The following is a 27,461-nucleotide window of genomic DNA, read 5'->3' on the forward strand; positions in this document are numbered from 1 at the left end:
GGAATTAGATTGAATTTTTTTTATACAAACAAGACTACGTCATGTCTGTTCACAAAAGATTGCCGTAGTTTATGAATAATACAAGTATGTTCTGATTGTGTTATTAAGATTATTTTTGCTCTATAAGCGTTATCATGAATCGTTATACAATCGAAATGCAACCATTAGAACCCATTTACGAATTTGACATTAGATACTAGTCAGAAGTAAGGACTACCATGCAAAAGAGGGAGGAAGTCGATCACATCAGTTCCGTGACACCAAATGTAATTACGTAGCCAGTACGGCCATGTCGCCCTGCCGACGTTTCCCGCTTTACGGAGCCCTACTAAGTCGTTAACCTCATTACTGTGCACAAATTTTCTGGATATTGTATGCATAAAATCTTATTACTTTGGTACTTATTACTGAGGAAGTCGAATCAAGGAAAAATAATTACACAAAATATACAAAAAGCATTGTAAACATATTTTATTATTTAATATTACCTATATTTTATTTTTTCCTTTACGTTTCATTCCAAAGGAATCGAAGATGTATTTACTTAAAAGTATAAAAGAAGATAATAAGGATTTGAATTTCATTTACTGAATATCTATAATCTATATTATTTGTACATGAGAATTTTTTTTTTTTTTGTATTTATGATACCACTATTCAGTGACGATTTTTGTGATCGAGTTTGGAGTGAAACTGTTCCTTAAACAATAGACGAAAAAACTAAGATTTTTATTTCTTTATTCTATAATCTTGTCAGAAAGACATAAATTGCAATTAATTATTTATATTTAATTTGTGATGACATTACGACCTGTGGCAAGTAATTAATAATAAAATAAACCGCGTTACAATGTCCTTGTATCATTTCGACCTGCTCTAGATTGTGAATACGGTTTATTTTGACTTGGAAAAATAAATTGTTACAAACCCTAGGTAAGTAAGTACCCCAAGTGAGTACATGCAATTGTTATGGCTCAAGGTCTTAAACAAAAGATTGTTATAGTCATAAAACGTGGTGCAGTATAAGTTACTGCTGTTAGAGTTTTGAATTTATTTAAATATATAAATTTAATAGCAATTGGACCACCTTATGTCAGTTATTAGTAATTGTATTTATTGGTTGGGATAATCAAGACTTATTAACTACTCAAATTTATTAATGGTTTGAAATCCTTTATGAAGTCTTAAAACATCCAAAAATAAAACATTAATTCTAGTATTTATTTATTCATTCATTTATTTTTCTACTAAGAAAATAAAATTATAACAAAAAAGGCACGTTTGGCCGAAAATAATGAGGGTAATATAGTTTAAGACCTCTATTTATTGTTCGTTACCTTTCTACACCAACACAGTGTTAAAAGCGCCTTTACCCACATAAATTAAGATAATCCTTTGTGTTCAGGTTATAATCCACCTGTGTACCAAATTCCCCTCAAATTCGTCCAGCTGATTAAGCGTGATTGTGTAAAAACAACAGAATATCTTTTAATTCACCGAATTTTTTTTATAGTTGGAGGTGCATTTGTTCAGGCATCCTGTTATTTCGTCATAGTCGTAGAATACTGATGGATCTATATATGTAATCTTTGTCAGATCCGTCACTATTCTACGACTATGACGATTTGACACGGGTGGCGGGATGCCTGCTCTATTGGGCACATTGAGTATATATATTAGGGGGTAGAGGGCAAGTTAGGGGGCATAGATTAAGTAAAATAGATGGTCAAAGACTGCTACTGAAAAAAGAGTGGTTGGCCATCTCTTGGGCAACTCCAATCATCTGGTCGCACAAATCATCGAAATTATCAAACTGATAAATCTTAATAAATCACAATAGTATGTCATGGGATGTTTTTAAACAACGCATTGGTCGATCTATAAGAAGGTCAAGGAACTGCATCTTATCTACCGTGTTTGTGTTATTCGTTTGCGTTCAATATCAACTATGCAATCGATCATCATTTTTAATCAGGTCGTTAATTACACACATACACACTAATAAATACTAGCCACTAGTTCAAATATATGTAATATTTTTAAAATAGCAATGAAGCATACACTATAAACTCCTCCCCTTACACACCTCTTCTGTCACTGCAACAGTCAGTTTTAAGTATATTGCACCTGTATCAGAGACTTTCAAGACGTGAGTACTAAGTTAGTGTTAGTAGTCAGGTTCCGAGAATTACGAATGAATTTTGATATAATTTTGCGGCCACTGTCTATAAATCTAATATATGTAGTTGTAAGTGTCGATATCCAAGATAATTCTAACTGGGTTGTCCACATCGAAATTGACTCTGAATGATGTCATACACGTACCTAATCACTGTTAGTTTGTCTAATGATAAAATGGGATGGTTCAGCAAACAATGAATTCGCCGTGATTCATTTTAAGAACTAACACGAGACGGAAGGAGACTCATCGCCGTACCGACACTGTATCACAGTAGGTATTATCATATAAACAATATTGTGAGCCGACTTTTGGCAGCCATTTACTTTACAACAATATACCTACATTAAGAGGGAGTTTACATTAGAAAATTGCTTCAAAGAGAGGGGTATCGTGTCAGAAGTAGGCACAGAACTGCAAATAGGCGGCAAGCCTAATACGAGTTTCTTGCTTTTCCATTAGTGAGACACGATGACATGACGTAATTCACGTTTTTACTATATTTATCATAGCCGTGATGCCGTCACTAACACGTTCTCATCATAGTATTCATTCATTTAATAGTGGACGCCCGTATTGTCTATTAACGCAATGTAGTTCGGTGGAGCCCACCATATATTAAATTGTGTATTTGAAACATGTCGTATTGTGAGCGAAATGAAACGCATGTCATTCCTGAATATATCATTGATATTGTCTGGTTGTGTTGTGTTAAGTGAAGTGCAGCATTGTTGGAATTGATGGTTATTGCACTGGTAGTTTAACCTTGTTAGTGATAACTGCGAACTCGGATGTCGTGAGATAACGTAAAGGAGATACCCTGTCTGCGCCGGCTGAGACCTACATTTGAATGTCACGCACGAGGTACTTGTGTAATACTTTAAAAAAACATTAAGAAACTGGTTACCTACCCTATGTCTACATATATGGTTATGATGCTCACACGCTTTCCACAGATATTTTATTCAAAATATTTACAATAAATAAATCATTTTAATTATATGTATACTGGTCATAAGTTACCCTGCAAATAAGCTCCGATGAGTGTGTAAATATTTCTATCAGTTGTCTAATAGATGTATTACAAGCATTGCCTAACTTGGTACTAGATAAACTATGTAATATATATGCCCAATGGTATAAAATTAAAGAATATTTTTTATTGAAATTTATGATTCATTGCAGTTATTATACACTGTTTCTGTAGTTCAATCCATATGCGAGTAAATACAACACTGCTGCTTAAAATTTATCAGGCGCTTTACAACGTTTTATGATGTTTCGTTTTAATAATTGGATTATTAACTATTTATAATTTAATAAACTAATCTAATCGAAATGGTTATTACTCAATAATTATTGGAATATAATTTTCATATATTAATAAAACTTTTAATCCAATCTATATCTCAAAATTTTATAATGTTTGCTATAGGGCTATTTGTCGATTCGCTCTATATGACTGAAATCATAGGTCAGATATTCTAGTTAAGTCTAGTAAAAAAAAAAATATTATTATGTCTGTTCTTGGTCTGATATGTATATATATCCAACATTTCTTATTTTGCCATCAGTAGCCTGCCGTTTTGCTCGTGTATATTAGCAGAAGTATTCACTATTAGAATTATCTTAGGCGTTAATTCAGAAAATGACTCATTATTAAAACATCTAAAATTTTATTTTTGACTAGCGACTCAACCCTTCGCACGATAATTATGTTACTTGCTGATAATGTAACTTTCTATAGGTAAGGAATCTTTAAAATCTGTTGACTTAGTAAATGAGTTTATCCATTACAAACTATTAATTCGTTCCGCTTTATAGTAAAGATACTTTACAGAAAGTTCTAATTACTTTTGATACTTTACTATGAATATTTTTTACTTTAAGTTGAATTATGTACTTACATCTATTTGTGTCGTATGTCCAATACATAAAACACAAATAGATGTGAGTTTTAAATAGATAAACTATTAAAAATGAAATAAGTATCAAAATTTTTATCCATGCCTACCCTACCTTTGTATTATACTATGTCGAAAGAGCGCCGGTTCAAGGTAATAAAGATAACCAAGGTTTAGGCGTGTCTCTGCTTAGTAATTGCGCATTATTTTCATTTTCCATATTTCAATAAATACCATATATAGTTAGATATGCATATGTAAATATTGCCCGGTCAGTTTGATAATATAGTAAACTAATATCTCCCTGTAGGGGGGAGGCATTGTTAGTAATGGGGACTAGCAGCCTCGTATATCGCGTCAGGTTGACTTGTTCTACCTGAGGGTGCCTTTAACTGCCTATTATTGAACATAAGCCTCCCCCTTGGGGGAGTTTACCAGTAGTTGCCACTCTTGGCAGGTGGATTAGCAACCACAGTCAGACTTTACAGATGTTTTAAGAGGGACATTGCTGCCTATCTCGTGCTCTCCCTTAGTGGTTGCTTTTCCTTGAAGGAGTGGCCTATTATATGTCGGAACCACACGGCCTCTGGAATAATTGCAGTTAATTTATCATTATTAGTTTGAGTTAATTGAAAATTTTTAATATGACTTAAAAAGTTTTTTTCTATCAGTCACATTTGAATTCACGGCGAAATTAGACTAAAAAAGTCTATAAAATGATGTACGGTTTAAATGCACTAAGCTACAAAGCCGTATTTTTATAGGATGTACATAGAATGGTAATCTAGACTGTACTATCGCTATAAACTATTAAGGTACCAGTGAGGGGTGTAAGCTAAAAACAAAACTACATCAGTTGCCCCCTCGTGATTGATTCACCAAGAATTAATAACCAAGATAATTTTCAGGGAGAATCGCTTAGAAGTCGACTTGATAACAATAAACTTATTAGTCCCCATTATTAGCAATCCCCCCCCCCCTCTACAACACTGTATTAGATATTAGTAGATAATACCTACCATAAGAGTAAGTAATATGGTTTTATCTTTTCAGTAACACCTAAAACAAAGCTCATAATATCTATAGATTTACCATTAAATCATGTTTGTTGTGTGAGAAATGGCATAAATCTACAAAGTTTTGTTTATAAAGATATGTAGCAACAAACATAGTTAAACGAAGAGTATGTTTGTATAATTTCTCAATTGGATATTTTTCGTAGAAATCTAAATAAAAATCTTGCCTATGCTAGTAATAAACAAGTAGATTTTGTCTTTTAAAACTTGTTGCAAGGAGCAATAACATATTGCATGGTAACACGTACCGAAAAAGGTTTACTTCAAAGTTCCAACTACCAATATGTGAGTGCGCATAATGTAGTAGTATGTTGTACAAATAGTTATATATGGCATAATATACAATATATACCTATGTATATAATATATACATGTGTGTATTGTATGAATTATCTACTATGTACTATAAACATATCTGCATACAAAAAAAGCTTTTTGATGTTGAAATAAATTGTTATAATAATAAAATGTGATCTCCAAAAGTAAAATGTAAATAATAATATGTACCTACCTATATTTGTAATACTACATAATATAGTAAAAAAATATATCAAGGTATAAATTTTAAATATAGGGCCGAGTTCTTAAAAAAAGTATGAGTGAACGCAATGGCGAATTTAAAACATTAATCATAATTAATCCCAAAAAGGGATTTTATCTACTCAACCGTTGAATATCTAAGATGGAGTGGCGGAAACATTTTAAGCATAATAATTATTTAATAAATAATTATTCAATCTATTAGGGTCAGATAATTATTACTTCAATGAACATAAAGGTTGGACACTTGCCAAAACAATTATGCCAAAAATGCTAACTAAAGATTAATGTACCTTCATTTATAATTAGTAATATAATGATTAGTGAAATAACATGCAAGGAAGGTACAAAACCGAAAGATTACTCTTTGTTGCGTAATTTGATGGAGTCCTATGTTTTTGTTGTGGATAATATATATGTTTATGTTAATGCGATATTGATGTTACTAGTACATAATTGATGCTACACTGGATCCTATTACTACGACAAATTTCGAGATCAATTTTAAATGGTACAAAATTAATCAAGTCAACTTAGAAGAAATACTTATTATTGAAAACAAACAATGAATATTGTTATGTTAATCATGTGACTAATATTTGACAACTCTATGAATACTCTCTATGAATATCAACAAATAAAGAAAGTAAATGTAAACATTGAAAGCCATAAAATCATGTTACGTTCGTTAGTCTTGTCAATATTATTTCATAAATTTTATTTACTATACTAGCTTACTGTCCTCTACTTCGTACGCCTGAATTTCAAAAGTAGGAAAGTCATACATAAATAGATTGCTTCTAAATGTCTTAACAAGGTAAAACTTACACCAAATTTTAAATTAGACCTTCTGGAGCATACTGCATACTTCCGGAGCATGTGTTTCGGTTTGAAGGGTGGGATATGGCGTGAATTTACTGGGTACAGAGGAATAACACCTGAGTCCTCAAGAATGGCAACGCATGGGTGGCATCATGGGCGAAACAGTATACTCTGTTATGTCCATGGTACTGCTCATGTCTATAGGCGACAGTTACCACTTTCCATCAGGTGGGCCGTCAGCTAATTTGCCATTCTAAGTTGTATAAAAAAAAATACTGTTAAAACCGCATCTAATTTGGCGTAGTAATTTTTTATGATGCGGGGACAAACGTACAAATAAATAAACAAAATTTCTAAAAGATATTGTTTTGGCTTCTCTTGCTATATATATATATATATATATATATATATATATATATATATATATATATATATATATATATATATATATATATAAAGAGTTCTGTTGTATTCTATTTGCAAACATGAAAACCATTATGATTATTAAACAATATATTAATGTATATTATCTGCCATTTTAAATCTTTATAAATGAGCAAATCCAAATCAAATCAAATTTTTCCTTGGCTAAAATTCATACAATTATTGCCTGCGCCTTTTTTAAATTATTATTATTACACTTTTTTTTAAATCGTACTTACAAACCTTGATGTTTCTAGATTTCTTTTCAATCGGTATAGACTTACAAATTCTCGTAGGATAACAAAGATTAAAAAATCAAATATTTGCTTTCGAATGTTAAAAATATAGACACTGGTTGAGATAGAAATGAATGGGATGAGACGTTATAGGATGAAGACATCATAAACGCTATTAATATATTATTTAGTGTTCTAACATCAAGCTAACTGACCGATCACCAGTTGTGTTGCGCTTGTACCATTACATTTACCCGCATGTCGGCTTATTGATGGCCGCTCACGTCAATTTGACTCTGTTAATTTATCTTTACAACTGCTGTGCACTTTCCCCCAACGAAATGGGACTATTTATTTTCGGAGAAAGCTTTTATGCTCACCCAATGCTATACATATAAGTGTGAACTTATAGCTTGTATGGATTTAGAGATATTTCAGCACATTCTTTTTTTTTTATAAAGTATATTTAGATATGTTATTATAATTTAACATATTTTATGAATACAACATAACAAAGTTATTACAATCACGTGTTTTTACATATTCGTAAACAAACGTTGTGTAATAATATATTTGTTATGTGGGTTAAATAAATATTACAATGTAATACCAAATATGGTAGTCAAATTGAAATCATTCATTAAGGATTGTTGCGCAACTATTGGCCTATAAGATCAGCACCATTGTCAATATCCATTGTCGCTGTGTCGTTAAATTCGTCGTCAAATTGTACCAAAGAAATGTCAAAGCTCTTAAATATCTTTTTGCAGAAGCTGTTTTTGTTAGTTATATTTTTAACAACTGCGACATACTCGTATATGTAATCGGTAATGATTGGACCGAATCAACTTTTAATATTTTATTATTATACTATTATTATCTTGTCTATAATTTAGAGACCTATATGTTGAGAAGAAATATTAAGAAATACCAGGTCTGATTTGATGGTCAACTTTACAGTGGTTCTTCAATCACTATCGTATGCAAAATCCGTTGCAGAATGAAATACCTTCAGACTATTCGTTTGTTTCGTTCTTTATAGTTCATCGAAATGCATTTTGTAAGTAGTTTCGGAATTATTCTGTATCACTCCTCTGAAAAACTAGATAGGTCTGATTTGACCTTTGTGTACCTTGATGTACATTATCCAAGATTTATAGTAATATCTCAAAATTTTTCTAGCACTGCAGTGATTCTAGAATAACTCAGATTTCGATAAAATCAAAGTTCTTTTTTTGTAACCAATATGGATACCGACCGAGACAAATATGGATTTGACCGCCTATGATGCAATATTGCATTAGAATCGGATTTATTATAGCAAAAAGGTCAAGACACGCTGCCTGATTCATTGCCAGGTATTATGTAATTGACAAATGATATATCGACTGTGGGCGATAGACCCACATTATGACGTTGTTGTTGTCAAATTAAAGTAAATATACAAATTATGTTCTATGTTTGGATTTCGTTGCCAACTTTTTTGGAACTTCATTATATTCTAAGCTATTATATAAATATGTATGTATTTTATATAATAGACTAAAACAGAATGTATCTGTAAGTTAATTTTAATAAAGTCAAAGAAAAAATATACAAAACCTTTTTATTAATAAACTAGCAACCCGCCCGACTTCACACTGATTCTTTACAGAAAATATAAAATATCCTATGTTACTCCGAGGAAATCTAGCTTTCGGTAAAGTTGATAAAAATTAAGTAGTTTTTGAGTTAAATAGTAACAAACAAAAAATCAATCAAGGAAAGATCCTTGTTATATATAATATTAATTTACATTGATATACTACCTGAACTTCCGACCCCCCCCCCCCTCCCGTTCTGATGCGAAGCGCAGGTCACGGGGCACTCGCCCGAATCACGACGACACAAAATTAAATTCGTTGCGCATTATTTTGATTTTCCAATATCTCTTAAGCTATTCATTTAATTTGCATGGTGTACAGAGGAAAAATATTCTTTATGAAATGCTCAAACCAACTAACGTATTTAAAATGATAAGGATTAATATAGTATTTGTGTAAATAGCTTTCCAATTACCGCTTTATAATTGCACATTTTTAATGTATTAAAATGGATATATTATTTTATTCTTAAGAGATAAACATATGCCATCGCGGACTTTTCTGTAGACTTATATAAGATACACAATTCCATCATACTTTATTTAGTTATATTTCAAAAGTTCCTAGAAGGCCTATTTCTTTCGATACCTCCTACAAATGTCGTTATGTTTTAGCCAATGTATGGTATACAAAAACATAACAAATTATATACTATAACGTTCCTTGAGAACCACTCTATCCATTAGTGTAAAAAGCATGAAAATCGGTGTAATAGTTTTTGGGTTTATCGCAAACAGACAGTCAGACGCAGCGGAGGACTTTGTTTTATAGTATGTAGTTGCATTAGGAACATTTTTGTTCAATAGAAATGTATTTAACGCAAAAAAATATATTAAAATTAATTTTACAACATATACGAAAATATAGTGTAAAATGCATAAAAATGTAGTATGTAGACAAATAAAGCTTCTTTTATTATTAGAAATCGTTTAAAAAAATAATTTCTAAAGTCAAAATAATTTTGCATTATAAAAAAAAGTTTATGAACGCTTACACTGCATATGAAACTAATTTTAGAAATTATTATATTAAAAAAAGGGATTGTAAATATTATATTGTTAGGCCTTTTAACCTTATATTTTATCACTAGATGGTTATCATGACTAATTGATTTTGCCTGACCTAGTAAGTCATCTAAACAGAATAAAACCAATCAAATAATTATTTTAAAAATAATATTATGATATATAGGTAAGGTGATCATTTATTCTTTGACTCAGAATTGGGTATTAGTTGATTTAGGTCAATTAACAGGTATTCAATGAAAACAAAACAATTTTTTAAAGTTATTTATTTAGAAAAAATCAGCTTTAAAGTTACTAATTAAAAAATATACCCGATAAATATAATTTTACTTTTTATACTATTTAGAATGGCAAACAAGCTGACGGCCCACCTGATGGAAGCGTGGTAACTGTCGCCTATATATATGAGCAGTGCCATGGACATAACAGAGTATACTGTTTCGCCCATGATACCTCCCATGTGTTGCCATTTCTGAGGACTCAGATGTTATTCCTCTGTACTCTGTAAATTCACTGTCATATCTCACCCTTCAAACCGAAACATAGCCATGCAAACACAGCTGCTTCACTGTAGAAACACGAATGGGACAGAGGTGCCCAAGCAAACGACTTTTGTACGGGAGTCTGGTAAATATAAGTAAACATTTTGTTTAGTTATATTTATATTTATCGGCGAAACAAATTTGTTTTAATACTTCAGGTGAAGATTTAAAGTAAGAATGAAACTCTTGACACTTTTTTTTTATATTCACCTTAATTATCAACATCGCCTGTAGACTAATCAAATTTTCGCGCGGTTTCCGAAAACGGGACCATTTTGCGTCCCAGAGTTCATTTCCGGGACACCTGGACTCGTAATTATAAAAAGGGACAGTCCCGTTCAAAACGGGATTTCTGGTCACGTTATAAATAGGTAATAGAGATTCATGAATAAATTTATTATTAATAGTTATTTAAAATATTATATCAGTGTTTCTACATAGGACGAAAAATAAACGTACACCCTTCACTTTGCTGGCAGTGGTATTAAATCTAGATTCACGACAATAGCTAACTTTACTATTGTAATCTAGTTACGAAAACATATTGTATGTGTTTATTGTTATATTGCGTAAATATTACGTCCAATCGACTTTCCTTCCCGGTCGCGAAAGATACCATGACAAAAACTCAATACATAAGGGCCATTGAAGTATTATAAGGGCCGATGTGCGTCAACGACTTCCAATAACTGTGTTAACTTTCTATTCATTTGTTATCCATTTTTTCAACACATTAATATTTCAGTTGTATATGCAAAGGTAAAAAATGTTTTAGTCTGTTTTTCATATCGGGGAATTTAACTTTTGTAAAAGGTCTCAACTACCTAAATTGTGTTATACAACCTCATTAATGATTTCATATCTATTTTATATTTTTTATTATTGTTACTTCATTGAGGTTCTAAAAAGAAACCGAGCATGGATTTATACATAAACGACCTACCATTACTTAAAATGTAACTTTATGACGTAATTTACCTTTAAATGTTATTTTACTTTTAATTGATTAGAAAAAAAGCTTAATTCAAACCAAGCAATCCCTAAACAAGATTACATTTTTTTCACATTTTTTTTTATTTAATATATAATACTATATATTGCAAAAAGCAAATAAATGAAGAAATTCTATAGTTTTTCTTATATAGTAATCTGCTATCTTTAAATTATATAACAAAATAGTTATTGTAATGTAAATGTTAAGTACAAAGGGCAGACTTACATATCTATTTTAAAATTAAATTTCGCAGATACAGTACTTAATCTAGCATCACATGATTTTTAATACGTATAATTTCACCAGTGCCATCGTTTTTCCCAATGTGTGCCACGGTAAATTGTTACTAGATTTTTAGCTCTAAGCCACATTTTTATTTTCACTTAATACCAGAATTACTTGCATGTCTGTAGATATCTTCCTGCATGATTATTATCTATTAAATTAACTGTGTAATATAAATTGAATCCCTATCAGGTCTATATGAAAGATCAATAAAGCATTGCAATTCGTTACCATGCATTTAATTGCAATTGATTTGTATCATACTTCTGAATGTTATCTTTGCGTAAATTTTCGGAATTTTTAATTAAATAATTGAGATCATTATTACAAGTTGCCAAAGTCTTTACCACAAATTTTCTATATTATAATTATCGTTTAATCCGTTGAACTGTACAAATATAATATTTTTTGCTATACGTCTCAATTACAATTACAAATATGTGCTTCATTTTTATTTTTAGTAGGTATAGTCGTAAATAACGACCATAATAAAGCAAATAAATATATAATAGAATATAACAAAGAGCTAAGGAAATGCTTAATATCACAAAATTAATCAGTTGCTGTGTAAAGTGTTTATTTATGTAGATAGATAAAATATTTATTGTAATTATTTTAGGTAAAAATTGTTAAAGCTCATATCAATAATGCATGCAATTATATTTATGTATAGTGTATGATTTACTTTTCACATACCATATATTTTTAATAGAATAGACAGTAGGCTATTTAACGATTTTACCAATTTTTTACTAATAATAACTAACACCGAAATTATGAAAGAGGTTAAAAAGAAACTCGTAGATAATTTCATAAAAGTAATAGGAATTACATATTAGCGACTTTTTTAGAAGAGTTTTAATAAGTACTATCTATATAATAATTAATTCAATTCAATTTAGAATTAGAGATCCCAAACGTAGCTCGACATTATTATTCTTAGCTAGTTTTTTGCTCGCTACTTCGTACACGTTAATTTCAGAAGTAGGAAAGCCAATAAAATAGATTATCCATTCCTAGATAACGTATCAAGTACGAGTAAAATATATATGTATATACCAAGTTTTTAGTTAGACTTTTAGGAACACAACTGTGAAAATAGCATTCAATTTGGTGTAATATAGAACAACAGTCAGACAGACAAACAAAATTTCTAAAAATTATTGTTTTAGGTTCTATTGGTCTTATTATTAAAAAGTGTTATTAATTTTTCTTAAATATCACCCATGTCTAGTTATAATTTAATTATATTAGTAAGTTATATTCGCTAACATTGTCGTGACGTAGAGTTGAAGTTTACAAAGTAACGGTAAAAATAAATGTTATCACAAGCATCAAGATTGCTAAATATAATAAGAGATCCGAGCACTAACTACAATTCAATATCAGGTTGACGTTTAGTTAGATCGTGCATTTAACTTTTACTTGTTCATGCAATCAAGATAAATTTGCACAGTGATATAACCCTTAAAACTAATTTTTACATTTTTTTTTTACAAATTGTTTTCCTATGACTGTTAATAAACATAATGTCTGTTATTTTGAAACCATTGCTTCTTCAATAAACGGAATGTTTAGTTATTCTTAAGCTTTTCTCTGCGGTCACTGAAATAAAAAAAATAAATAAATTTCAAGTAGGTAACCGTTTTAGTTTTGCAAGAAAATTATTAAATTCATTATATACCTAATAATAATAATAATCTTATATAACAATACCGTAATTAAAGTTTATTAAATTCTAAATATATGCATTTGAGTATTTTACTAATAAAAATGAAAGCAAATTTAATTTTTTATTTTAATAAAATATATTTATACTGATTTTTATATGATCTCATTTGTAATCTAATTTATATAATGAAGCCTCTCATAAAATTTCTATCTATGTGTATAAAATAAAACTTTTGTAACATAACATATTTTGATAAACATTTGCGAATCACAATCATATCATTATATTGTGTATAATACTTTAATGTGACGTGACTCACATATGATATATATTTAAACAAGCATGGGATTTAAAGGAGAAACTTTCTTTCACGTGACTAAAATAGATTGTAAAATAAATTTTAGAATTGCTGTAGTTTATGCAAAGGAACACGAAATACGCATAACAATTACTATTTTTGTAACTTTGTTACATTGTAAGATCGATTCGAATGAAAATTCAAATTGTAACAATTTTAAGAACTGCAATTTCCCTGTAACGGAATTGGTATAGCCGTTACAAGTTAAGCAAATGTTTATAAATAATGTAATTTAAGCCAATATTTACACCGATGTAAATGCTATTTTGGTTCCTGTAAACACCTAATTGTTCCAAGAACCAATTAAATGGTTTTTAAGTTTGTAATGAACACTACATGCGAATGTTACAATGTTACTTTAAACACAATATTAATGCATACCTATATATTTATACAGATGGCGCTGGTAGAGGAAACTGGCGCCGGCGCCGCCGCCGACGACCCGGAGGCCTTGCTCAATGAGTGGTTGGGTGAACTCACCGTACTAACAGCGGTAAGTACTTACCACGCTTCATTTGTATGGATTTGTTATATTAGTGGACAAATCACACTCATAGGTAAAAATAGACGCCACAAGTTAGATGCCTTTACTTATATAAAATTACTAAGCTACTTGCCGTGCTTATTAAACAGAGCAATCCACATTTGCATTAATATCACGTATAAAATTTTTGTCAATGCTCTAAATTTTTTTGGCATGGTCTTCATGAAAGAATTTCGAATTTATGTACATATATAATTGAGACATCTATTTAAATACACATGTATGGATTTTTACCGTCGTTCGTTGTTATTAAATAATATGATATTTTAATATACAATTAATTAATTTAATATACATATTGTAGTAATAGTGATAAAGAAAATACTACATTCCAAGAAGTTCCTGTTGTAATTTGTTTATTTTACACACGATTTATCACAAATTTGTAAATCAATCAAGTGATCGTACCGTATGATGTAAATTAACTTTCTTTGAACTATCCTAGTCGCATAATCTCCATCTATAAATAGAAACATCTGGTCAAAACGGCACTACCGAAATGATATACCATGTCGTAATATATACCTTCATTAATTAAATAAATAAAAACGAAAAAGTTCTCCGAGTTGAAAAAGAGAAGATTGATGCAGGATTGCGTTTAAAAATCGAACACGTGTGCTTTGCAGCCGGCGTGCTGTGGGACAGGTGCACGCGCGCATATGCGTTTGCTTGTTTTGTGTTTGCTTTGCACATTCACTTTATCATGATTTAATTTAAAAAGTCATATTTAATCTTAAAATATAATAGATGCAGTAAAACAACAGTAAGGGAGAAAATAACCCTACAATAGAGGAAGGCCTATGTTCAACAGTGGACAATTAACGGCTGTTGTGGTATAGTATAGTGTGATAAGGGAGAAAAACTACATAGACAATCTAATTTCATATCTACCTATAATAAACGTCACATTTATACTGCAAATAGAATGGATTTTCTTTTCTAGTGACTTCTTAACACTTGAGATGCAAAACTTGATTATCTATTCCATTTCTCGATTGAGAAAATTGCTCTGCCAGATAAAGCTGAATTCTTTAGAGATTTGTGAGGAAGGTTTTACGTAAACGAGAAAATTAATGGCTTTTTCGATGTAGTAAAAGGAAACTTAACGGATGTAATCTCCGGGCTTTTTAATGTTCACAACTAAGAAAAAATCCTAATAAGTAAACATATAATTAATTTTCTGTATTCAATTATGCGTGTGTTAATTGTGAACAATTATTTTAATCTTAATATATTAAAATACACTGTAACGATATTCGTTCGCGCTAATTTCGGAAATCATTCTAATAATATTATCGAAATTTTGTAAATGTTTATTGTCTGCTGCAACGGGAGAGGTAGGATAGTTTTTATCCCGATAAGAAAAAATGGACTCGGTAGGTAGAAGGCAAAACAACATCCCGGGTTAGTTAGTTCCACAAAAAACAGGATTCAATGGGAATAATCTAAGTAAGCGTACACTAAATTATAAAATCAAATATTCTATTCAGGTTTAATCATAAGGGATTAAGGGTTTCATTTAATATGTATTCATTTGTATCATAAAAGGTATTGTACATTTATTTTCCTACTACTGATTTTGATTATTGGGGATATTTACTAGCCCGTCAGTACTTATTATAAATTAATAGGTACTTGTAGTGTTTTTACATAACTTTACCTAATAATCGAATGAAAAATAATGAGCTCTTTTCAGAATTAATATAAAGTTTTAATATAGTAATACTACCAGTTATTTTATACTAGCTGATTCCAGCGACTTAGTTCGCTGGTACTTTTTTTTAATGGGTGATAATGAAATGGTAACCCTGTCTGCGCTATCGGTATACACTGGCGGGGCACCAGTGAGAGATGGTATGTAAGGATGAAGCAGGTCAATTAGCCCATCGTGACGAATTTAACAAGAATTATTCACGATGGTTTCCTGGGGGAACCACGTGAAGGTCGATCTGATAGGGTGTATTGCTAGTAATGGGGCTGTTAATCTACATTGCTAACAATCCTTTTCCTCCCATCACAGATGAGTTCTCCGATTGGTATTTGTTATTCCTGTTTAGTATGTATCGATGTATGTACCTATCTATTTATTATTTCTGGGAATACTGGGCTAAAATTAGCAAATGACGTCTCGTTCTCACTTTTTGCCTTAGATCAGAATTGAGTACTAAATTGTATATGTATGAATTCTAACTCACTGTGATTAAAAGTATCTAAAATGTTGACCGGGGATGTAAGGTACCAACATGCAAAATTTCATTTAAATTGGTTCAACAGTTTCGAATATAAGTCTGTACAAACAAACAAACAGAGAAACGAATAATAATAAATAAGAAAGAAAATATCTGGATGTGTTCTATTTCACTTTCAACATCCTACTGACTCGGTTTTTAGCGTTTTTTTTTTTCATGTACAGACATTCGACATTTACAGTTTTATTATGTGTACAGATATATCATATATAGTCAACGTTTAAGTATATAATAGATGCTTCTTTTCTATTCACAAAAACTATTTAAATAAGGGTCAATGTCTTATTCGTTCCTTCCTCTTAAATGTCTTCCAAACCTGGTAACAATTGTGGGTGCGTATTTTTTGTTTCGACACTCGTTGAAGATATAACGACAGCTGCATCCCATAAGAGCATCTCGACATTTGGGCAAAAAAAATATTAAATAGCCTGCAAAGAGCACGTGCGTGGCTACATACGTACGATGCGTTTGTTAATTTCCCCAAATACGTAAAAATTACTACAATATTCAATATAGTTCTTATAAAAATTTATCAGAAACTAGCTATTGCCCGCAGCATCTCTCGCACATAATTATAAATAAAGGATGCATGATGTATGGAAGTATGAGATTTTCAAAACAATAAATATATATATATATATATATATATATATATATATATATATATATATTACCATCATAAATATATTTGCCGTTAATTATCCACTCCTGTACATAGGCCTCGCCAATAAAGACAATTTTGCTAGTAGTTGACACGTTCTGGTTAGCAACTACAGTTAGGATTTCGACGATGTTTTAAAAGGGATACTGCTTGCCATTTCTTGACCATTAAGTCCCCTTAGTCACCTCTTACGACACCCACGGTAAGAAAAGTAAGGCGTCGCCCATTCTATGTCGGGAACACACGGCAAAAAAGTATATTAGGACGTTTTTATTTTCCTTTGCACTCTTTTATATATTTATATAGAGTTTCATCTTCGTTAATCCGCTAAAGTAATGCAATTTTTTATACAAACTTCACTGTGGTAGCGAGGTTTTGTATTTACTACGTAAGTATTTATTTTTTTCTGAGAAACTTTAATAGTAAATTTCATGCCTCTTACTTCAAAAATGACGGACTTCCCATATAAACTTTCAGTCCGTTAGAGGTAGCTGATATTGTAATGCAATACGTATTTATTTCTAACCAGAAACTTCGTAAATGAAATTTCATGCTTCTAATTTTGAAAATGTCTGAAAATGTTGAAAATGTTCTGTATTATTGTGTTGATTTGATTTCATATAGTATACGCAAACAAAACAGAGAGTTACGCTGTACTTATTTAGGAAAAAAATATAACGTTAACAATATTTTTTTTTTTATTGGTATTTTGAAAATGTCTATTTTCTGCATAACTTCCCTTTCTTATTTTACATCCCTCTCTTATTTACATTAGATGTAGATGTCTATTTCGTTTAACATTTGTATAAGTTGATAAAAGGTTTCATTTTATCGACTTGTATGTATAAAATGTGAATATTGTATGAAATATAATAAACTGGACATATTTTAAGAAGAACGAAATAATTAATTGTAACGAACTCATAATTTCTGCATTATGAACGGCTACTTCTTGACTATACTTCGAAAGTTTCATATAGTGATTATCTAGGTAATAAGTTAGTGGTTTCGTGGTTTAATAAAATATATACTGACAACGTATATAAAAAACGACTGTATCCTGAAAACAATAGATTAAGGATAGTAACTGAATGAAATTAAATAAGAGAATTGTTATTAAATTATTTTAAATTTAGACTGAAAAAATGGTTAATAGATAAAAAATTCTACAATGTAAATTAATTTTAGTAACCTATTAATATGTATGTGTATTAATAAGTATTGGTAATTACCAATAATAAAACACAAAAGCGCTAGTTAATTATTATTGTTATGTCTTGTTATGACATTAATATATAATTTTATTTTTATTGATATATTATTTGACGATTTAGATAATAATAAATCTTTATTTCTTATAAACTTAGCCTAAGGTACATTCTCCATTCAATGTGGGTATATAAATATAAATTTTCTTATAGATTGGCTAGTCTTATAACAAAGAATTTGACAACTACCCCCCCGTACTAGTGATAACTGTATGACGGCAGAGCAGTGAGTCAGTTCTGTATTATCGTGTTAATTTGATTTCATATAGTATACGCAAACAAAACAGAGAGTTATGCTGTACTTAGGAAAAAAATATAACGATAACAATATTGGTTTTAGACGTATTTCTCATACAAACACCTGTAATTTACCTTCTAATTCTAATCTACCCACCTTAAATGAAAAGAGAGAGGAACTTTTATAGCAGAAATTTAGATATCTAGAGAATTTCTGGAATTCTCCATTATTTAAAAATACTCGTTAACTTATTTCTTAAAGCTCCAGCGCCAACTGTTAGAGACTCAGTAACATATATGGCTACCTTTTCAGTCTTAAGCTTGAGAGCTTCGCTGTTAATCTTTTCTGATACTGTCTTATTGGGAGTTTTGACACCTTGTAAGACTTTCTTATTAAATTCTGTCTCCTTATATTCGACAATTACTTTTTTCTAATTTCGGTCAAATGGTACTTTTATAGCAAAAATTTAGATATCTGGAGAATTTCTGGAATTCTCCATTGTTTAAAAATACTCGTTAACTCATTTCTTAAAGCAGCATAATCATCGGGTTTCCTTGACGACATATAATTTAATGTTTCTTCAGTTACATTTGGTTGAGACGAATATCCTTCTCTAGAAAGAGAACGCAATATTCTGTATTTAATTTCCTGTTATGTGATAATTTCACGTATACTATGTAGTTATTATTGTTATTTTTAGCTTTTGTATTGTCAGTAAACAGAATTTGTTATTACTAACAAGACAAAATGAATCTAATGTTCTGTACGCTTAGGCATATTTTAATATTGCACTTTAAGTAAAACTAGAATATTTTAAATGAAACTATGCCTGTTCACAGCGACATATCGGAATGAGCTTAGTTGTATGCGTAAGTATTTATATAGAACACTAATAAAAAAAAACTACTCAGTTTATTTTGATAATTAGCTGGCAAAAAGTTGATCCGTTTTTAAAACTCAAGGTTCTATCTATATTCATATAATTTAAGGATGAAACATAATGGGCATTACTATAAAATGTAACATCTTATCAACCAATACTATTTTATTATGTTACTAGCAAATTTATTTTATTTTATTTCAAATTAGTAACAAATCCGCATATTCATTCAGTTAATCGATTTTTTATTTGCCCTAACATAGGACATCTGTAGACTGTAGCATAATCGTACCCATTAGACTGGCAATGCAAACATAAACTAGACAAAAAAAAAATCGCTCAGGAGCGAGTTAAACTCACAGGCGAGGTATCCGTACATAAATATATAAATGTAAGATAAATTGACCTTAGATTATATACATAGAGCGACATGACTTAAAAAGTCAGCTAATTGTCAAATTTACTTACACTTATTAGTGTTCTATTTACATATGTATCTATATTTAATTTAATAAATAACATAATAAAATATTATATTTAATTTAATAAATGACAAAAACTTATTTAAAACAGATTGTTTTTGCGCATTAAAAAGGTGTAAAAACTATTAGACAAAAATACAAGTAGTAAAGGAATCGCTTATCACCGATCGCTTATCTTAAATTTTAAGTGTAAATACAATTATAAATATTCAAATTTCGTTTTAAAAGAACTCGCACCATATTTTAGTTATTGCAAGTAGCCGAAAAAATTCCCCACAATTGACCTATAAATACCCGAAATGAGGTGTATTTATTTTTTCTATATGAATTGAAGTATTTTTAATTATTATTTGTATATCTATATTTTCCTACATAATATAAATACAATATTTATGTAAATATGTACATATAAATGTTATTGAGTGTTGTGTAGACATTATTAGGACATAATTAGTTGAATAATTAAAAAAACAGCTACCATTTTCGAATGACTTCAAAAAGAAGAACTTTTTAAATTTGACTATTTAAATATTTTAACAAAAGGACCTTTGTCACTTGATCATTTGCTTTCAAAATTGATATTTGATCTGTGTACACTTCAAATATGGATTTGATATTAGAATTTTAATTTTTTCAGTTATTTGACCGATAACATTCATATATATTACGATGTACGTAATTACTATGTCTAACAAGCTGACAGTTTGCGTGATAAAAAACTTTCGTTAAAAGAATAATTAAAAGTTAATTTATATTTACATTATTCTATTATATTTATAAAACTATGAGAATTTATTTATTGGAAAACCAACAGCTTACAATTTATAGCTTAGAAAAACAACAACTTTTCCATATAAAAAGCCAATAACAGGTTTTCACTGACTTAGCGATATAAATTTGTCGTGACTAGAGTGATTACAAAATTTAGACGATAGAGTAATTATAGAAATTCGATTTAGATAATATAGAAAAAATTAATGAAATGGTTTTTTGTAAATTAATTAAAAGATTTTCCGTGTTCTAAATAAGATTTTGTTTTTCTTTAGGATTTTAATTGAACATAATGCTGATAATAAAATTTAGTTTCTAATATTGAAATTTGTTTTATTGTTCAAGTATACCTACTGATCCAATATTGAGAAGTTAATGGATAGAAATTATTCGAAAAAGGGGCGAACAGGATTCTTTGCAATCGATAAAAACATATCATTTGTTCTAATCATTTTGGCATTTTCAATTTTTGACATAAATTATAAACCTATTTCTTTATTATTTAATACATTTCAGATAATAACTATTTATTTTAAAAATGTATTATGTATTTAGTAAAAATCTTCACTTTAATATTTTACAGATTTTTAAAGCTTGTAATAGTAGTAAACTAATAGTAATAAATAAATAAATAAACAGTATAATTAAATATATAAATAAAGTTCAATATTACAAAAGAATTAAATACATACTAATAATATTTTATGTTACAACCTTCACCTATTTACCTTAATCTAAAGTAATAATTTCTGATCTGGTAACCCTATCATGTACACAATTGTATGAAAAAGTTGATCCGTTTTTTTCGAAGCATTTGTATGGAAACACTCTAGCTATAATCTAAAAAATGAACTTTTTGTATTTCTTATAGGATATAGACACCTAGTAGTTATTATTATTCATACTACAATTCGTAATTACTTTTTCGACTCTAATTATGGTTACAAACTGGACCGCTAAACTTAGTTGTTTTTGGAGGCATTTTGATAATTTCTTAAAAAACAGTATTAGATAGAAATTTTATTTAATTTTTCCTGTAATATTCACATATCTATACTTTCATTACTAATATTAATAATTATTTAATTTTTTTTGTTTCACAAACTTCAACTAATATAAAATCTACAAGTAAATCCTTTTCATATGATACCCTATTTGAATTAACAGGTCGATTTTGAAATTTGAAGTAGCTCTTATAGCAATTAACCATACAAGATTTTTATATTTATTTCTATAGCAATACACATACTGCTAACGGCCAACAATATTTAAAACTATTCCAAATTTCAATTAGTAATTGCTAAGATATGGCACTGAGCGTGACAGACGCAGACGGTCAGACAAATTCGCTCCATAAGGGTTCCTTTGTACCTTTCTGCTACGGAACTCTTAAAATAGTTATATGCGTGCAATGTAAATGTGTGAACGTGGTATTTCTGAATTTAGGTAAAACTAGCGACTAGCACGAGCAGATTTAATTTTCGAACATAATATATGACAAGTTATTTGCTGGTAATGTAACTTTCTATAGGTATAGGAATTTTTTAAAAAAAGTAAGTAGTTTCTGAGTTTATTCTTTACAAACAAACAATCAAATCTTTCCTTTTCAGAATTTTATTTTGGTTAAATAAGATATTTTTTTTTCTATCAATTCATGTGCAAAATATTTTACTGCGAACCATTTTGCTACGAACACTAACGCCATCTAAGCAAAACTGCATTAGTTAGAATAAAAAGATAAGCTGTAATGCAAATGGACATATTCAAAAAGTTATATGCGTTTTGTTAATCTTAGCGACATCCGGCGTTCTTTCTGATACTAGAATGTCGGGGTTAATCCTTTTAGTAATTTATGTTTTAGAACTAAATTAAATTATACGTCAAAAATATACATCACGACATTAAAATATGCATAATTATTATTGGAGACAAAACTGGCCTCTAAAAAACTTGGGAGCCGATAACGCCAACGCCAACTTCCGAGCAAGGCAAAGGAGTATTTCACTTCTCAGCATAGACTCCTGCTTTGTTAATTCAAATTTGATTGATGAAGTATTGCTCACATCTTTGGACAGGAGCACCCCAATATCAGCTCCCAGTGGTAAGGGATTGTTAGGAACAAAGACTAAGAGCCCCATTGCTTTCAATATACCTGACCAGGTCGACCTCAACGTGGTCCCCCTTGGAAACCCTCGTGCTGAATTCCAGACCTATTCATCACGATGGGTTAACTGACCTGGTTTTTCACTCTCACTATGGTTCCTCACTGATGGGGGCATCACTGGTGGTGTGACTGGGGGTGATCGCTGGTGGGGACCAGCGTATACCATTAGCGTAGGCGGGACTACCTTTCCATTGTCGTCAAATAAAAAAAGAACCTATCATCCCTCACTGGTGCCCCGCCAGCGTACACAGACAGTGCACGCGGAGATACTCTTTCATTAAAATCTACTGAAAAAAGACAGTAGCGACACGCTATAGCCCTATTGCTAGTTATATATGTACCCCTTCTGATCGAAGTCTTAGTAATTCTCACTGGAAACTCTAATGGTTAATTTCTGTAATAGTAAGGTGAGGTGAGAGATGAATGGCGTCATAGTCATGCCATTCATCCCTCACCACCTCACCAACATACGCCCCCTCCCCCTTCGCCACTTCCAGCGTAAATGAACAGTACAGTTTGCCAATAAATTTTCATTCATTAAAAGCATCTATTTACATAAATATACCAATGAGACAAACATAATCTTTTATAGTGTTCTGTATCACTCACACTGAACAACTGTTTCGTTGTTGAGAAATATATAATTACAGTGTAGTACCATGAAGTCCTGATAGACTCTGCAATAATACTTATGAAACACAATTCAAAGTTGAAAGTAGTGTACATATTGTAGAAATTCATTACAAGATAAGTTGCATACCAAATATATAATTAAAGATTGAGTCCCACAAAACTACTACAATTGAAATAAAACCAGTTATTTGGATCTAAAAACTAAACTATTGAACAGGATTTTAATAAACTTTCTATGGAATTAATCTGTAAGTGTATCCATTTTCTTATCAAAAGGATGAAAGAATTTTCCAATTCGGTTTAGAGCTAACAGAGTTATGAGGCAACAAACATAAGGAAGGAGGGATTGTTAGAAACGGGGACTAGCGATTCTATTGCTAACGATATACGTACCCTTTCAGGTCGATCTCCATGCGATATCCCCTGGAAACTATCGTGGTTAATTTTTAATGAATTTGTTACGATAGGTGAATGGACCTGCTTCATTCTCACCTATCATCCCTCCTTATACACCTCCTTCATTTGAACCATGTACATATAGATTGTGGAGTGAGCTCCCATCTTCAGTTTTCTCTTTACAATATAATATAGGAATTAAAAAAATAAAAAGAAATAAAAAAATAAAAGATGGCCTTGCAAACATTTAAAATGCCGGCAACGCACAAGCATCTGCTGTCGTGTTACGGGTGTTCATTAGCGAGGGTAGCCGCTTTCCATCAAGTGGACAGTCTACTAGTTTGCCTTCCTAACAATAAAAAATATTATACTATAAAAAGTAACATACCCTCGCCGTGTAGGTCCCGGCATAGAATGGGCCACGCCTTCCTTTCCCGTGGGTGTCTCTTAGTTGCGACTAAGAGAGGGCGCGAGATGGGCAGTAGCGTTCCTCTTAAATATCTCTAAAGCCTAACTGCGGTTTTTTTATGGGTGAAAATGGAATGGTGATCCCGTCTGCGCTAACGGGATATGGTGGCGGAGCACCAGTGAAGGGTGATCGATGAGAATGAAAACAGGCCAGTTAGCCCATCATGATAAATTCATAAGACATTAACCATGACAGTTTCCAGGGAGAACCGCGAGGAGGTCGATATGGCTGGGTATATTGCTAGCAATGGGATTCTTAGTCTCCATTACTAACAATCCCTTTCCCCCCTGCCTAACTGCGGTTGCCAATCCGCTTGCCAAGCTTGGAAACTACTGGCAAAATCCCCTAGGAAAGGCTTATATCCAGCCGTGGACAGTTGAAGGCTGATAGATGATGATGATGATACATATGCCTCTCAATAGTAATATGTCTACTCGGTAGCGCCATCTACCACTCCCATTGGTTCCGTAGAAAATCAGTCTTTAGGCATTATATATGAATGTGACTGTGGTGACCATTTTGGTCGCATAATTCTTAATTAGATATAAGTTTATTTTCGTATTTTCTTTAAATTTATAATTGACTATATTTATATTGTAACTGTTATTGATATGCCTATCTATCTATCTATTTAAGAGCTGCGCTCTTGTCGGTGGAGCTCTTGCCACTCACTACGATTTTCAGCGAGTCTCTTCACCTCTTAATACGACACGACACCAACTCCTTCCTTGATCTGCCTGATGTAACTATGTCTCGGTCTCCCTCTCCCCCTTCTTCCTTCTATCTTACCTTCTATTATAATGTTCATAAGTTCGTCGTGTCGTATCAAGTGTCCTAACATTTTTCCCCTTCTGTCCTCAATAGTTCTAATAATTTATCTTTTTTCGTTAACCCTAAGCAGGACCTCCTCATTGCTAATTGATATGCCACAAATAAATATTTTTATTTCTTTCTTTACTTATAAAGAAGTCGAACAATATATTTTTCGGTGGTTACTAACAATTTTTTCGCCCTTATCGATCAATCGTAAGCTTCCGTTGTGGACTTTTGCTCATGGATAATCTGAAATTTCCAAATATGACGCTTTTGAAATCAGCAAACACTATAAATATTTTTTTATACAGTCTTAAGCCATAAATGTAACAATACATTCTTCAGTTTGTAAAACTATGGTAACAGGATAGATAGATAGATACTCTTCAATACCGAGTATATTCTTCAATATAAAGATACGAGATATATTCTCAAGAAGCTGAATGTATTACATTAAAAGAGGCCCCGTTAATTTTTATATATTTTGAAGAAGAAATTGCAAATGTTATTAATAATTTTTATATTTTTCTTTATATTTTATATAGAATTGATAAGTTTCGATAAAACGAACGTTATTAACTGTAACAATTAAATCAATTTAAGACGATACTTGACATTGCGTCATCATCAGACATTCCTGTACAGTTCGCGATAAAAAAAACTTAACAAATCTTAGAAAAATTTGTTATTGCAAATCACGTGGTACAAAATAAATTTCGAGTTCTATGGTAGTTAATAGGTTTGTAAACGACTATTTGAAGGAAATTTAAATTTATTTACCTCCATTTTAACCGACTTCAAAACAAAAAGAAGATTCTCAATTCGGTTGTATTTTTTTATGTTTATTACCTTAATACTTCATTAGTTCTAAACCGATTTGGAATATTCTTTTTTTTTATCTGAAAAGATATACCTACAAATTGGTCATAAAGAAAATTTATTAAAATTGGTTTAATTTTTAGATTCAAATAACTGGTTTTATTACAATTCAAGTAGTATTTTTTTGTAGTCTTTAAATAATTAAATATAAAAATATTTGGTATGCAACTTATCTCGTAATGATCATTATCCCTCTTACCAGAGGGAGACTTTGTACAAAAGTCGATTGCTTGGGTACCTCTATCCCATTCATGTTTCAACCGTGAAGCAGCTGTGTATGCATGGCTGTGGGATATGGCGTGAATTTACTGGGTACAGAGGAATAACATCTGAGTCCTCAGGAATGACAACGCATGAGGGGTATCATGGGCGAAACGGTACACTCTATTATGTCTATGGTACTGCTTATGTCTATAGGCGACGGTTACCACTTTCCATCAGGTGGGCCGTCAGCTTGTTTGCCATTCTAAGTTGTATAAAAAAATTAATTTCTACTATAAGTACACTACTTTCAACTTTGAATTGTGTTTCATAAGTATTATTGCAGAGTATATCAGGACTTCATGGTACTACACTGTAATTATATATTTCTCAACAACGAAACAGTTGTTCAGTGTGAGTGATACAGAACACTATAAAAGAATATATTTGTCTCATTGGTATATTTATGTAAATAGATGCTTTTAATGAATGAAAATTTATTGGCAAACCCGTCTGTACTGTTCACTTACGCTGGAAGTGGCGAAGGGGGAGGGGGCGTGTGTTGGTGAGGTGGTGAGGGATGATAGGTGTGATACGCCATTCATCCCTCACCTCACCTTAATATTACAGAAATTAACCATTGGAGTTTCCAGTGAGAACTGCTTGGAGTTCGATTAAAAGGAGTACGTATATCGCTAGCAATAGGGCCTATAGCGTGTCGCTACTGTCTTTTTTTTTTAACGGATGATAATGAAAGAGTATCCCCATCTGCGCTGTCTGTGTATGCTGGCAGGGCACCAGTTAGGAAGGATATTTTCTTTTTTAATGAGTGATAATGGAATGGTTGCCCCGCCTGCGCTATCGGTATACGCTGGTGGGGCACCAGTGAGGGATAGTGAGAATGAAACGGCAAGTTAGTTAGCCCGCCGTGATGAGTACACTTGGAAATTAGTACGATGGTGGGTCTTTTAATGGATGATAACGAAATGGTAACCCCGCCTACGCTAACGGTACACGCTAGCGAGGTACCAATGAGGGATGATAAGTAGGAATAACAGGGTATATTGTTAGCACCTACCGTGTCAAGTTCATAAAGAATTAACCACGATGGTTT

General features: G+C 31.1%; 1 protein-coding gene across 2 annotated transcripts in view; it reads left to right on the forward strand.

The window, feature by feature from the left end:
- Positions 1–27,461, forward strand: part of LOC113516613 (abnormal cell migration protein 10) — a 118,743-nt gene that overhangs the window by 52,601 nt on the left and 38,681 nt on the right. Inside the window, exons 1-2 of one of the 2 annotated variants that reach the window (XM_026901063.3) lie at positions 2,736–3,043; positions 14,097–14,192. In XM_026901063.3, coding sequence (XP_026756864.2) covers positions 14,097–14,192 — 96 coding nt within the window. In that variant the 5' untranslated portion in view covers positions 2,736–3,043. Of the gene's footprint in view, positions 1–2,735; positions 3,044–14,096; positions 14,193–27,461 lie in introns of those variants that run through there. The other variant, XM_026901055.3, reaches the window with a different exon arrangement.

Source organism: Galleria mellonella, unplaced genomic scaffold (assembly GCF_026898425.1).
Source record: "Galleria mellonella isolate WM207_F2 unplaced genomic scaffold, CSIRO_AGI_GalMel_v1 utg33, whole genome shotgun sequence".
NCBI classification, from domain to species: domain Eukaryota; kingdom Metazoa; phylum Arthropoda; class Insecta; order Lepidoptera; family Pyralidae; genus Galleria; species Galleria mellonella.